Raw genomic sequence first — 14,897 nt, 5'->3', positions numbered from 1 at the left:
GCCTTGATTCAGGCCAGTGGAGGCACATGAGGAGCCCCCAGGGGCCGGTGGCCTCGGTGGGGGGCTCCTGCGGTGCCAGTGTCCAGGGGAGCACGCAGAGAGCAGCGGGGGAGGGAGGGCACAGCCTGTTGTCCAGGGAGCGGAAGTGGCCCAGGATGATGAGACGCCTTCCTCCCATGTGCCGGGGGTGTCCCTCTGTGCTGCCCACTGCTGGCCGAGGAAGTGGGGGCCGTGAGTTTCTGGAGCCTAGAGACATTGTCCACATCCCCTGTGCTGGCTGTGCCCTGCGTGTCCGTGGTGGGACGTGATCTGGTCTTTCTGCGCTGACTTGGTCCTGAATGAGGAACAGCGCTTGCCGTAGGCCCCTGGAGCCCGCCTTCCTGCATTCCTAATGAACCTTGTTCCGTCTTATTAAAGATGACAGCCACTTGTCAGAGGCACAGACATCTTTTTAAAACCGCGCACTGCAGAAGCTCATGAGTTTTTAATATTCTTCAGAAAGCTGAGCCATCTTGAGACCCACCTGGCGCGGGGCTGGGCCATCTGCCTGGCTGGGGGCCGGGCGGTTGCACAGACCACACGCTGGTGCTGACGCTCCAGGCCCATAGTGCACAGGAATGAGGAGGAGAGACTCTGAAAGGGCAGGGGCTGCAGCAGCCTTCAGATGATGTGGAACATCCAGTCACTGCAACCACCAGGAGAGAGGACGGGAGTGACCATGGGGCCCAGTCCAAAGAGTGAGGGTGCTTTGACTTTGGGCTCTGTAGCAGGTCTTAGTCCGCCGGAGCTGCTGCAGCCATTCTGGGCACTGCATGCTTTGAAACCCCAGACAGCGTTCCTCTCTGTGCTGGGGGCCGCAAGTCCGCCATCCCGATGCCGGCCCGGCTCCTTCAGTTCCTGGGGAGGGCCCACTGCTCGCACTGCAGACGGCCACCTTCTCCCTGGGCCATCATGTGGCAGAGACAGAGCTCTGGTGTCCCATCTTATAGGACACTGATGTCCCCCTAGGACATCTCGGGGCCACAAGTTCCAGGACTCCAGTCCTTCCTAAGGCTGAAAGATATTCCATTGTGTGGCCAAACCACAGTTTTTTCCCCACTCGCACCCAGGGGCCATTTGCCCTGGAGCCACCATGAAAATGGCTGTCTTGGACACTCACGTCCAAGTTGTACAAACCTGTGTCTTGCTGGGCTCTTGTCTCCATTTTGTTCCCACCCAGGAGTGGAACTGCTGGGTCCAGTGGTAACCCTGCGTCTCCTTTCCAGGCGCTGGCAGCCACACCCACGTCCCCCCAGCAGGTACACGGGGCCCTCCTCTCCCCACATCCTCGCCAACACGCACTGTCCCTTGGTTCTCGCTTTGATTATAGCCACACTAATGGGCATGGAGTGGCATCTCGTGGCGGCTTGGACTTGCCCTTCCTGTGGGACAGGGACGTCCAGCATCCTGTATGTGGTCCTTGACCCCTTGTGTATCTTCTTGGGAATAAATGTCTGTTTGAGTCCTTCGCCCACTTTCTATAGTTATTGAGCTATAAACTCTTCATATATATAATAGATATATAGTTCTATGTTCTGAGTGCTAAGCCCTTCCTGGGTCTAGGATTTCAAGCGTTTCCTCCCATTCCACAGGCTGTCTTTCCACTTTCTTGAACACGTCCTCAGAGGCACACTAGTTTAATTTTTGTGGGGGAAAAAATACCTATTTTTGTTGGTGCTGTTCATGCTTTTGGTGGGTAATCCAAGAACTCACCGCCAAACCCGGGGTGGTGAGGATGTATCCCTGTGTTTTCTCCTGAGAGATTTATAGTTTTAGGTCTTAATTTCAGTCATCAATCCACCCAGATCAAGAAGGAGAATGTGCCCAGCCCCCGAGATCCCGCCCAGGGCGGCCGCCTCCCTGACTCTAAGTAAAGGAGACCCGTAGGCCTGGCTCTGCACTTGGTGTGAATAGAATCTGTGCCTTCCAGTGTCTGCCTCTTTCCTCCCTCCTGAGGTTCTCAGGTTCTCAGGACTGTCCAGGGCCTGGGTGGGGGAGCATGTGAGGCTGGGGTCGGCACCCTGGAGCCAGGACCGCCTGGCTTGGGGCTGGAAGGCCACGGAAGGCCACGCCCTTGGGCTCCAGTCATGCTCCACCAGCTCTGTGCTGTGTGACCTTTCCCATCTGCCTCCACCTCTCTGTGCACTGTGTGGAAAATGATGATAATGTAGTTCGTAGGACTTCTGGAGGGTGAAGACCAGGTAGCGTGTGAAAGGGCCTCAGCTCGAGCTGTGGAAAAGGTGGTGGAGTTGCTGTTATTTTGAGGGACCGGGGGCGTTCACCAGGTCTGGGTAGGAGTGCTTCCCTGATGGCAGAAGACTGTGGACGCAGGGCCGGCCCCTCACAGCAGCCTCGGGCTGCATCTCCACTCTGTTAATTCTCATCCGTGCAGTTGGAGTTTCAACCTGTCGTCTTAGAAACCATCCCCATGGTATTCTTTCTCCTCCTACTCAGGTGTAGACACCCCATGGAGACGCCAGGGTCTGTCTGCCCTCCAGGGCATACTTTCTACCCCAAGTGGCCCTCACAGAATTCCTACTATTTAAGGTCATGGGGGTTGTCCCCCACCAGTGAGAAAGGGGCCTGGGTGAGGTGGGCGTGAGGACAGGTCAGAGGGTGCCATGTTTAATATTGCCGAAATGACCGCTTCACCCTCATCACGTCTGAGCCAGCGCTGCCCTCTGACCTGCTGCCCAGAAAGGTCCCCACAATGAACGGTTCCTGAACGGGGCCCCAGCTAGGGCTGGCCCCCAAGGGGCGCCCTGTCTAGTGGGGAAGAAGAAACCAGCAGGAACCCAGACTACGGACGTGTACCGGGGAGGCTTTCAGGAGGCAGCGGCCTTTGAGCTTCGATGAAGAACATGGAGGTCCCGGGCAGGTGGAGCGGGGTCAGATGCTCCCAGCAGAGGGAAGGGGAGAAGACCCCAGAGCGGGCAGGAGGACTGAGGCTGCAGTGTCCTTGCGCTCCCCAGCAAGAATCCCTTCACCCGGAAGCGTTGGTGGGCCGTGCCACAGGGTGCATCCCGCGGGGGAGGGCGTGTTCAGGGCTTCTCCTCTCCTTCGCAGGGGTCACCTTCGGGCAGGTGGTCACCGATGGCTCTTTGGTGAGGGGAGGAGTGTGAGGTGCATGTACGCATTTTATCCCATCACGTGCTCATGTGGGGAAGGGGTATTACTAACCCACATTCCGGAAGTGATCATGGGATCGTCCCATGTCAGGGAAAGTGAAAGGTGGTGTCAGCACCATGGTCAGCAGCTGGCTGCCGCCACCTGAGCCCAAGGCTGCCAATATTGCTGTGGAGGGATGTCCAAGACGATAGTGTGGGGCAGTTCATCTGTGTCGTCTACGCCACACCAGCCTATGTAACTAATTCGCGTGGTATCCCATATTAAACTTTGCACCTAATTTCATGGACGCTAGGGATTATGAAAACAGTAAATGCGAATGGAGAAATCTGAGCCACACGCAGAGGCCCAAGACAGCCCACCCCTCCAGTGCCTCCACCTGGGAGATCACGTTAGCTTCGGCCTCCCCTCTGCTCTCCCTTGCTGAGCCCCTTCCCCACCCCCGGGTACAGAGACGGACAGGACCTGGCCCCCTGCCCCGTGAGGGAGGGAGAGCCATCAACCACTGAGCCGGAGGATCTGGGTGACACCCCTGTTCCCCAGCAGATTGGGCAGTGCAGCTGGGTCTCTCCTCCCAGACGTGGCCCCGGCGCAGGTGGCCCTGGTGCATGTGGCCTGCTTCCATACCTGGTGGACCCAGGCTTTCTTGGGCGCCATCCTGAACCCCCCAATGGGTACGGAACATAGCATACACTCAGCACCCCCTGAGAACCCCACATGTGGGCACACCGTGCCCACCAGCCAAGAGTGGCTGCTTCTATGGCCCCTTTGGTTTCAGCAGAAATACTTGTGTTTTGTTGTCTACACAGGCAGGAGAGAAACACTACCACCCGCTGTGTGCGCTATGCGTCCGGTGCGGCCGGATGTTTGCGGAAGGCGAGGAGATGTATCTTCAAGGTAAGGACAAAATCGCTCCACCCAGTCCTCTAGGGCAAGACAGCAACAGCCCCGGGCCCTTACTGCGTGCCAGGTGGGAACAGGTGGGTGGCCTGTGTCAACTCACTAGGTGGGAGGTCCCCCCACCCAGCCCGGTGGCAGCATGCGGGAGGCAGAGCCATGGACCGGTGATGGCCAGGACATGGAGAGGGACCCAGGGCTGCTTGGCCCCTCCCCAAGATGGTGGGTTGGATATGGAAACCTCACGTCTTCAGCCACTGTTTCTATTCAATGGTCCGTCTGTGTCCACTGGTCTCAGAGGCAGGCTGAGCAGGGCTGGGCTGATGGGAGGGACCCACATGGGCTGTTTCATGACCTCAGGGGCTGGTCATCTTGGAGCTGTGTATCACACAGGCCTGCCTTTCTGAGCCCAACCTCGTGAGGTGATGTCAGCTAGGCCGGCCTTGTCCCCGGTGTCCCCTCTTGTTCCTTGAGTCTCTGCTTGAGAGCCCATGAAAGGGGTCCTTTGCATGCCTCCTGTTGCTGCTGGGATGTCTGGGAAGGAGGGGGCCCCCTCCAGCATCGTCCCCACTGTAAATAGTGCTTTCAGGCCTTCCTGACACCCAGCACAATGGCTCTGGGACCGTAGCACAGGGACAGAAGCTCGCCATCAAGAGGGACCCAGTCTCAGGGAATAAAGATGCTCTTCATGGCTCTGGGCAGCGGGTCCTGCCATGACTTTGTGTGGGATGTGGAAGACAGTCCCTTCCCCTCTCCCAGCCTCAAGTTTCCCAGTCGGTGTGACAAGGTGGTGGACCCAGGTCAGAGGTTTCAACCCCGCACTGTGGAACACCAGCTGGGGCCTCTTCACCCTGGGAACCTCTGCCTGGTCCACCTGGATACTGGGGCTCCATGAATGTGTCGACAGGTGAATCCCATACAGTCAAAGCTCTGCAAAGCAGGGGCCCTAGTGAGCCTCACGGCCTTCGGGGACAACAAGGCAGCCAGCCCCCACCCCATGACCATCAGCACCACCAACCCTGGGACACACCTTGCCAGGAAATATAGGGGAGGGGCTGTGGATGCTCAGGAATGATTAGGGAGACCCAGATGAAAAGAATAATGAGATGCTGCTTTTCCCCACTGGGTTGACGAGGATTAAAAGGAAGGTCACAGCCCCATTGTGAGGAATCAAGGAAATGGGCTTTTTACCTGGCTGGTGTAACAAAAATTGGGAAAATGCCAGAATGGATCAAGAACCTTAATGCCCACACAACTCCATTTCCAGGAAGTCTTTGAGTGAACAGGAGGGCTGTGCTGGGACTTGCGTGCCACGGAACCCCCCATCTCCAATGTGACTTTAGAAATAAAACAACACAACCATCTGGCAAGGGACAGATAAACCCTCCCCTCTCCATGTGCTGGGATGTCCCAAGGCCCTCCCTGTTATGCTTCTGATATTTACTTCTGTGGGGGAAACCTTTCAGACACTTGAAACAAAAATCGTAGGACAGAAAACAGTGTTTATACAACATTATCCACGTTCTCTGAAAAAAAAACGCTGGAAAGCAGCCCAAACCGAGTGGCTAGGAGGTTATAGGTGGTTTTAATTTTCTGATTTATACTTTGTTGTGTGTCTTTAATTTTTAATAAGGAATATCAATGACTTACCTATTCCTTTGGTAATCATAGTTGTAAAGAGGAATGTTTTACGCACACACACACATACACACACACACCCCTCAACCGTGGTCTCTCCGGGCTCTCCAGGAGATGCAGATGTTTTGCCAGGTGGGGGCAATAAAAGATTCCCCTCCTGGGAAGGATTTGCAAGCAAGAAATAGGATGCCGCTCTTTCCTTCACACAGTCTCCAGTGCCTCTCACGAGCCAGGCACTGTGTGCCTTGTTTAGGGTGGGGGGTGCAGGCGTGGAGAAGACTCAGCCCCCTTTTTGATGGGGTGTGAACCTAGACACAGAGCCTTGGAGGCAAGGGGGCCAGGCTGGGATCCCAGGGAGGCCCCCGTGGGAGAGCAGGTGCTCCGGGCCCTGAAGGACAGGGCGCAGGGAGGGCTGGAGGGCTGACGTGCACCGAGCCCACCCACACCAGACATAGTGCAGCGAGACAGTGAACCCGTAAGGCACGGTTCAGCAGGCCCGTTCTGCTATGTCCTTACCCCAGATGAACTGCCCTGAATTCTCCTGAGGGCCCAATGAGCGAGGAATATTATCAGCCCTGTTGGCAGGTGGGGAAAATCCAACGCCTGGAGAATTTGAGTTTGAACTGGGAAAAGGAGGGGCGTGGCGTTCCCGTTACCTTGATGGAGATGGGTGTCAGCGTGGGTGCTGGGGCCGTGCTGGCTGCTGAGGGAACTGAGGCAGGATAGGGCTCAGGACCCAGAGAGTCAGAGAGAGGGATGGGCCGAATGCCAGAGCCTCATGACTGGCCCCCAGCAGCCCCCGGTGCTGCTCTTTACCCCACACCCTGGTTTCCCCACCAGGGTTCCCCCTCCTGCCTCCCAGCCAAGAGCTCTCACCCCCCAGCCCTCATTCCCATCCCCAGCTCCAGCCCCAGCCCCGGCCATGCCCGTGGTTGGGCCTGGCTGCTGCCCCCACATCCACGGGCAGCCCATCCTCTCTCCCCCCGCCCCTTTGAACAAGAACGCACTTGACACCCCTCTTCCGAGAAGCCTCTGGGCACGCTGGGTGCCCCAGCTGGGCAGATAGCTCACAGTGATGTGCTTCCCGTTCATTGTACACCCCCGCCTCCCCACACCGGGCCGTGAGCCCTTGGGGCCGGGCGGCGGTCTGCTTGCCCCAGGCCCAGCACCCACTCCAGCACTCCAGCCGGCCCCCCGCTGCTGACTCCCTGCACGGCCCCTGCATCATGGGAAGTGACACTGAGCCCTCCCTCTCGGGGATCTGTCCGCAGGCTCCTCCATCTGGCACCCGGCGTGCCGACAAGCAGCCAGAACTGAAGACAAAAACAAGGTTGGTGGAATTTACAATTTGCTCCTGTGCTTTCTTCGGTGCCCATTGTGTGGTCACCTGCACCTGACGGCTCGCTGGCCGGTCGCACCGTGCCACGGGTCAGGTGGCATGAGGCCTGGGGGTGCTGAGGATGGTGCAGGCCAAGGCGGGGGCATCTCAGGGCCTCCCTGTCCTGGCCCGCCCACCTCTCCGTGGGTCTAGAGGGCATGAGGGCTACAAAAGTTTGGGGACAGCAAGGACATGAGCGGGTCTCCAAGCAGTCCCCAGACAGTCCACACACGGGCACCAAGTGCAAGGTTGAGGGGATGCTGGCTGGTGGAGGAGACCCTCTCCGTACCGGCCCCCACAGGATGGGAGAGCCCCAACCCCATCTGGCAAACTCTCAGTAAGCCTTCGCTGAAGGAAACCAGCAGAGGGACGTTTTCCCCTTTCCCTTAGAAATTGCTTCCAGTGGGTTTGGAAGCTTCCCGTGCCTCCCTTGCGGGTAGCCTCAGTCATTCAGCACGACGTCACCAAGTATCTGGCTGTGCCAGGCCCTGCTCCTGGCCTGGGGCCCAGAGGTGATGGAGCCTTGTCCCCATATGCTCTGGGCAGAGGGGTAGGGGGTGGGCACACGTTCATGTCATGTGACAGTGATGGGGACCCAAGCACAGGGCGCCCCTGGGCCAGGGCAGGAGGACTCTGTGGAGGAGAGGCACTTCCTTTTGTGGGGCCCAGGCCTGCCCTCATCTGTGGCACCATCATGCCATTGTTCAACCCTTTCTGTGGACTCCAGGCTGGGCCCAAGGGTGGGGACCTCCCCGCTGGGGCTCTCCTCTCCAGGGCTGGCCCTGCCCTTCACCTGTGACCTTGTTTCTTGGGTGGTGCCAGTTGCTTTGTTCAGAGTCCTCCGAGTGTCTACATGGGGCTCTGGTTTAGTTCAGTTTTGATGCCCACCAAGAGGAGGCCTGCTCAGCCTGGAGAGCCCCCTTTTAGGGCTGGTGGGCACGGACCTTAAGGGGCTGCTGCTCAAGACTTGGGCCTGGGGTGCAGACGGGGAGGAGTCCCCCGAGGGCTAGAGGCCCAGGGATCCCCGCCCCGGGGTGTAGGTGTGGCAGGAGCTGGAGTGCAGGGGCGAGGAGCCCTAGGGCAGGTCTATGGCCCCTGGACCCTGGATTAAGCACCCCTGTGTCTGCTTCCCTGAGCACGGTGCCCTCTCAGACCGTGCAGAAGGAAGCAGGGGGCACAGGAGGCCCCCCAGCCTGGGAAGGGACGCCAGCAGTGTCTGGTGGCCAAGCCCATCCTCTTCCCCAGGCACACAGATGACACCTATCACCAGTTTGGCTCAATTCCTAGAACTCTAGCCCAAATTCTAGAACACTGGGATTGGGGCCCAGAGTGCCCACCAGGCCTTCTCCCTGTCCTCCTGCTCCTCCCTGTCAGGGACCATGGTTGCCGCCCCTTGGCTGGGTCCTGGGGTCCCCCACTGCCTGGGGCCCAGGATGCTCACACTGAGCATGTGCAGGATGGGGCCTGTCCCCAGGCCCAGTGCTCAGGGAAGCCATCTTCCCAGCTCCAGGGACGCAGAGCATGGAGACCACAGGAGGGACCTGGTGACTGCCTTTGTCCCTGTGGCTGCTGTACTGAGTGCCCACATGTTTAGTGGCTTAAAGAACCACAGATGTGCTCCCTGATGGGGCTGTGCTCCCTCTGGAGGCTCCAGGGGGGGCTCCTCTACTCCTCCATTTCTGCTCCCATGTCTGGAGGCCTCACTTCTGTCACTACCTGTGCCCTGATCGCCCCCTGCCCTCCTTACCAGGACCCCGAGATCCCAGGGAACCCAATCCGCGTCGTCCAGAGTGACTCACAGCTCAGGCTCTCCTTAGTCCCATCAGGCTCCGTGTCCCTTTAGTCGCGCGTGGTCATAGGTTCACAGGCACGGGCGAGCTCGCAGAGGACAGATATGCCCAGTTTGTCACGTACACGACTCAGGTCGCGGTAAGTGGCAGGGGCACCATTGTCTTGCGTGGCTGATGGAGCTCCCAAGCCCCTGCCCCTGGGCTACTCGAGGCCTTGGAGATGAGCCAGGCAGCATCCCTGATCTTGAAATGACCGCAGGGTCCCGACATTTTTCAGTGGGATCCCTCCCCAAATCTCCACCCAAAAGCCTGCCGAAGGGACCTGAGAAGCCTCCAGACCCGTTTCCCGAGAGTGACCGGGGGAACTCAGACCCATGGCCAGCCCACTCAAAGACAGGTTGGGACAGCCAGGCCTGCCAGCAGCAGCGCCCTCCGCTCTCAGCCCAAAGGTCAGCCCGCTGTGACCATGGCTGCTGGCCCAAGAAATGGGAGGTCCTCTGATTGCCAGACAGGGAAGAAGGAGAGGGTTGCTGCACAGCCAGGCCTGGCTTCCTGGGCTGTGTCTCTGCTGACACCCCGGGGACATCCGGTGCCGAGACTGTCCCTTGAGAACAGCTGTCCCTTGGTGCTATGCCCGGGGCTGGTGCACAGGGCCTGCCCTCTGTGTCCCGGGACAGGATCCAGGCCCCGGCCATGCCCTGCTTGTCCTACATTTCACCCTTCAGCCCTTCAGAGCCTCCTCTGTCTCACCCAAGTGAGAACAGACTGAGGGTGGGGCTCACAGTGAATGGACGGGCCTGGGCCACGGGTCCTCTTCCAGAGAGTTCTCCCAGCCAGGCTGGCTGCTACTGGGCTGCGAGACAGGAAGACTGAACTGTACTTTCCTGTATTGTTCATTTTGTGCAAGCCACTTGGGGGGCATGAAACAGCCAGGCCTGGTCAGCCCCAGGTCAGCCCCGAGTCAGCTCTGGGTCAGAGTCCTCTCGGTGGGGCCAGCCCCTGAGAAGCGCAGCAGAGCTGGTGCGGGCATCCCTAGCTCTCTCTGGAAGCAGCTCCCAGGTGGAGGAAGCCCCATGCTACCTGGTAATCCAGACAATAGCTAGCTAGGCATTACCTGACCAATAACCAGTCCTTTAACAAGGGCCCTCTTTGCCAGGCTCCTGGACCCATGGGACCAGCTCGGTCCGTGCCTCCGAGTTGCTCTCCAGTAGGAGAGGCTGGCACCGGGATCCCTGTAAGGACAGGCTAGGAAAGGGAGGGCCCTTTGTCCTCCCTGAAGACACCCCCCGCGGCACAGAGACTCTGCAGGACAAGGATGTCTCCTGGGTGTCCACTGAGGGTGCCCAAGGAAAACCTTCCAGAAGGCTCTCGCCCTGACTGCACATCCCTGGTACGTCCTTGGTCACTGGGTCATGTGCTCATTCTGGACACAGCTAGCCACTGAGCTCCTACTGAGTACCTCCTGGCTGGTGGCTGGAATGCAGAGATGAGTGAGATGGCCCGGTCCCTGCCCCTAGCAGACTTCCTGACATCTAGTGCGACGGGCAGGCTCCAGGGTGCAGGGCGCTCCGGGGGTGACAGGGAGGGATGTCCCAGCCAGGTAGCTGGAGAGGGTCTCCATGCACAGTTAAGGTAAGGTGGCCTGGGGGAGGGTCAGGTGAGCTTCTGCTCCAGCTGGGTGCTGTGGGGGCGGGGCTGGCCTGGCCTGGCTGATCCCACAGGCGATGAGGACCCTGGCTGGAGTTCAAGAGGCAATGCCCCCCACTCTGCTCTGTACACAGAGCCCTGAGCTACCTGCTGTGGTGGGACCAGCTGGAAAGGCCCCAGTGCAAGCACAGGCTGGCCAAATGTGGGACATTTTCCCTGTGGCAGCCAGGGGCAGTAGAATAAGCCTCAGAGCTACAATCCAGCTCTGCCACCACCCGGCTGTGTGACCCTGGGCCACCTGCCAGCCCTCTCTGAGCCTTAGCCCTCAGCTTTAACATGGAGATGAATGGGTGTTGCACTCCTTGCACTGTGTCAGTGTGACTTGTACATGACCCCGCGAGAAGCAGGCTCCCCAGTCGCTGTTACAGGATGGTGCCTGCCGGGGGTCAGGCCTAGTGCTGGAGAAGGGGCTGGGCGAGCAGCCTGGCCCCATCTGTCTCCATGGGTGTGAACAAGCCCCCAAGAGCACAAGTAAGTATTGATTAATGGTGAGGCTCCTTGGGGTGTGTTGGAGTCCGGATAGAGAGTGAGAGAAAGCCGGGTCTCCGGACCCTGGAGGAGGTTCCCAGGACTCAGCTCGGAGGAGCTGCCTGCTGGGGACACCTTGCAGGTACGGGGACACTGCCAGCCCCTGCGCCCATGGAGGCAGCCCGAGCACCTGGGATCACAGTGGTGGTGTCACCCCGGGGCCAGGAGGTATTCCTCGGGCGTGGGGCCGTCCTTGGGTCTCCCCGCTTCAGCACCCCTTCCTTGAAAACACCCCGAGTTCCTCTGCTTTACAAGCAAGGGGCTTTGTGTCCTGAGCCCAGGCTGAAATGATATGACAGCCAGGATGATTTGCCAGCACTGGGCTCCCAGCACGCCATGTCTCTGGTCGGATCCTCAGGGAAATTGCCTTTATAGACAAGGAAGCAGAGAATCAAAGGGTTTTTTCTGAGTGTATAGAATGTGTACGGACCTCATTTGGGGCCAGTGTGATGGGCCACCTGCACACAGGGCCAGGGACAGACACATACCCGTTAGCTGTCTTGGGACATTCTCTGCAGACAGCACGTAGCTGTGTCTGACACGGGGGAGGCTGAGGACACGAGACTGCACAGTAGGGTTGGGCTGAGTCCCACTGGTCCTCGGAAGCCCTGGGTCAGTGCCCCGTCCAGCGCTGGGGCACAGCCGGGGCCCTCCTGAGGGAGGGGGCGGCCCCACGCCTGGACCTGGAGGAAGCTGGCCGTCCCCAGGAGTGTGGGTGATGGAGACAGACCAGAATGGCTGCATGGGCGAGTGAGGTGGGGACCCCCAGCCTTGTGCCCTCTCCCTCTTCTTTTTCTGCCCCGAATGTATAACCAGGATTACGATCAGATTCCCTGGGCTGCCACCTCTGTGCCTTACAGGCATGACAGGATGTTGTCCTGTTCTTATTGCTGTCCTGCCAAGGGAAGGAGGAGCTGGATGTCCTCCACCTGCAAGGGGAGGACCCTATGGCCCGTGAGAGTGTCCTGGGGCCACTGCTGCAGACTGGTGACTCAACCAGTAGAAATGTATTCTCTCCCAGTCCCTGAGGCTGGGGGTCCTGGCTCAATGTGCAGGCAGGAATGGTTCCTTCCAAGGCCTCATGGGGTGTAGACAGCCACCTTCTCCCTGTGTCCTCACACAGTCGTCCCTCTGTGCCCATCTGTGCCCTGATCCCCTCTTCTTGCAAGGACCCCCATTGGATTGGATCAGAACCTCCCCTTGTGACCTCATCTTACATTAATTACATCTCTCCAAACAGGGTCACATTCTGGCATGCTCGGGATGAGGGCTTCAATACAGGAATTTCAGGAGACATCATTTAGCCTACAACGGGGCCCTTCCCAGGCTGCTGGCTTCACTGCAGGGGGCATGGGACACCAAGAGGGATGGCAGCAAGAAAGGAGGCAGCGGGGGGAGCTGTCTGTGGGGTGGGGAGGGAGGTCTGTATTCTGGCAGGGGTGGCATGGGAAAGCCAGGTGGTGGGTGGTCCAGGCAGGGGTGGAGGCTGGACCTGGGGGGCAGACAGCTGCCAGGTCATGCCTACAGGTGGGGAGAGATGCAGGTGTAGAGAGTGGGTTGGGAGCTGGAGGACAGTGTCCTTGCAGGGATGGGTGCCCCCGATGCAGGGGACAGAGGAAGGACCAGGGAAACCGTCCCCTTGGGTGAAGCAGGAGATGTGGTCTGGGAGGGAGGAGGGATGAGGTAGACATTCGAGGAGCAGGTCACAGATGACATGGCCACAGAGTCCGACAGCAAAGGACCAGGCTGGTAGAATGAGCAATGACCACCCACGCCTATAATCTAGGTGGAAAATAATACCTCTGAGCAGTAACATTGTGTGTAAAAGTGATGGCCTTGGGTACCGGAGCCTGCAGAATAGGTTGAAAATGCATTGCTTGCTCTTGTCCCCTGAAACATAATTTCTGTGCACGCAAGCCAGGTGATCATCGGAGTGTTTCCAACCGTGCAGAGAGCTCGCTGGGGTGCTGGCAGCCCGTGTCACCTGCTGTGTCTGTCTGATTATAGCTTTCCAGCAGCTCATTCAAGCCCAAGTGTTTATTTTAAGAATTCTTTCAACCTAAAAAAAAAATAAAAAAAATCCCGCAACTGGCATTTCTGTTGGAGCGTGACCTGTGATGATTGCGTCTGGAAGCTTCTGGCACTGACACATGCTGCTACAGTCTCCTCCTGTCTCCTTTCCAGGAAACCAGAAGCTCTTCTGAGAGCATCATCTCTGTACCTGCTTCCAGCACCTCGGGGTCTCCCAGCCGTGTGATCTATGTGAGTCGGAGAGTGGGGAGACCGGTGGGGGGGATGGTCTGGGCCTGGGTCATTGCTGGGGGTGCCATCGGGGGCTGGGCATCCTTGAGCATCAGAGTGTGGACCTGGTGCCCTCATCACTGCCACGGGGCACAGACCAGGGCAGACTTCACGATGTTGACTCAGATCCTTTGGCAAGGACTGCCATGCCACCTGGGGACTGCCTATTTCCAGGGTGATGGTGCCCAAACAGATGTGCTCACAGCTGTTGTCCATGGGGGTGTCAAATCGATATTGTGTCCCCGTCCCACAGCTAAGTCTTGCCTGAATAAGAAATACTCAGGCTCACGTGGGACTGGGCAGTCGTGGCCAATAGCAGTACAGATGTGCACCTGTTGCCCTGGGAAGTGCTGCTAATGTGTTCCTACGAGAAGCTTGTTACTGATAATATACGTTATGTGATCCCATTTTCATTAAAGAGTGTGTGTGTGTGTACATGTGTGAACGAAGAGGGGTATATGTGTGTATGGGTGCATGTGCATGTGCATATGGGATGTGTGTGTGTGCATATGGGTGTACGTGCAGGTGTGTATATGGGTGTCTATGTGTGCATATGGGTGTGTGTAGATGTGTGTATGTGGCACATGGGTGTGTGTGCGGGTGTGTGTGGTTGTGTACGTGTACATGTGGGTGTGCATGCAGGTGTGTGTAGGAGTGTACGTGTACATATGGGTGTGTGTATGGGTGTGCATGTGTGCATGTGGATGTGTGTGCAGGTGTGTGGAGGTGGTACGTGTGCATATGGGTGTGTGCGCTGGTGTGTGTATGGGTGTGTATGTATACATATGGGTGTGTGCCGGTGTGTGCACATGTGGGTGTGTGCGTGTGTATGCACATGGGTGTATATATGGGTGTGCGAGAATGTGGGTATGTGCGGGTGTGTACATGTGCATGTGGGGGTATGTGCACGTGTGCACATGGGTGGGTGCTGGTGTGCAAGTGTGCACGTGGGTGTATGCATGGGTGCGTACATGTGCATGTGGGTGTGTGCAGGTGGTGTGTACACAAAGTATTAAAATGATCACTAGGTCTTTCCCAGCAGCTATCTCTGGTGGCAGGACGGGCAGTGGGAGGTCGGTACGTCTGCTAATTTACCCGTGAGCACCAAACTGTGCTGGGAGGAAGAGACCTGAGGCTCCTGGTACAGGCTGGGGGAGGGGCAGCTGGGCGTCAGGGCCTTGCTCTGCTACTGCAAGGAGCAGCAGGTGACTTGGGGCACGTCCCTTCTGCCAGCCCCTTCCCACCCAGCCAGGTGGGACACTGTGGGGGTTGGATCAGCTCTTCCTGACACCATTTCAGCCCTGAATCTCATACTCTTTGGATGTAGAGTCATTCCTGATCTGAATTCTGATGGGTAACAATCCCAAGTACTCTAGTCCTCAGGGGAACATGATTATTATGAGCCCCAAGGATGAATCACAGTGTGGCCCTTTGTGAACATGCCCTCAGAGGCTCAGAAAGGCAGTGTGATTTCATCAGACCAGCTGTGTGCC

At 58.1% G+C, this 14,897-nt stretch overlaps 1 protein-coding gene across 10 annotated transcripts in view; it reads left to right on the top strand.

Moving 5' to 3' along the window:
* The window catches only part of ABLIM2 (actin binding LIM protein family member 2), a 134,009-nt gene that overhangs the window by 65,150 nt on the left and 53,962 nt on the right, over positions 1–14,897 (top strand). For all 10 annotated transcript variants that reach the window (XM_032855603.1, XM_032855584.1, XM_032855669.1 and 7 more), the window contains exons 7-9: positions 3,975–4,062; positions 6,972–7,030; positions 13,288–13,365. In XM_032855603.1, coding sequence (XP_032711494.1) covers positions 3,975–4,062; positions 6,972–7,030; positions 13,288–13,365 — 225 coding nt within the window. The remainder of the gene's footprint in view (positions 1–3,974; positions 4,063–6,971; positions 7,031–13,287; positions 13,366–14,897) is intronic.

This window comes from Lontra canadensis, unplaced genomic scaffold (genome assembly GCF_010015895.1).
Source record: "Lontra canadensis isolate GAN:19392208 unplaced genomic scaffold, GSC_riverotter_1.0 scaffold1, whole genome shotgun sequence".
Taxonomy (NCBI): Eukaryota; Metazoa; Chordata; class Mammalia; order Carnivora; family Mustelidae; genus Lontra; species Lontra canadensis.
Note: the sequence above shows the minus strand (reverse complement) of the source record. Positions and strands in the feature narration are given on the sequence as shown.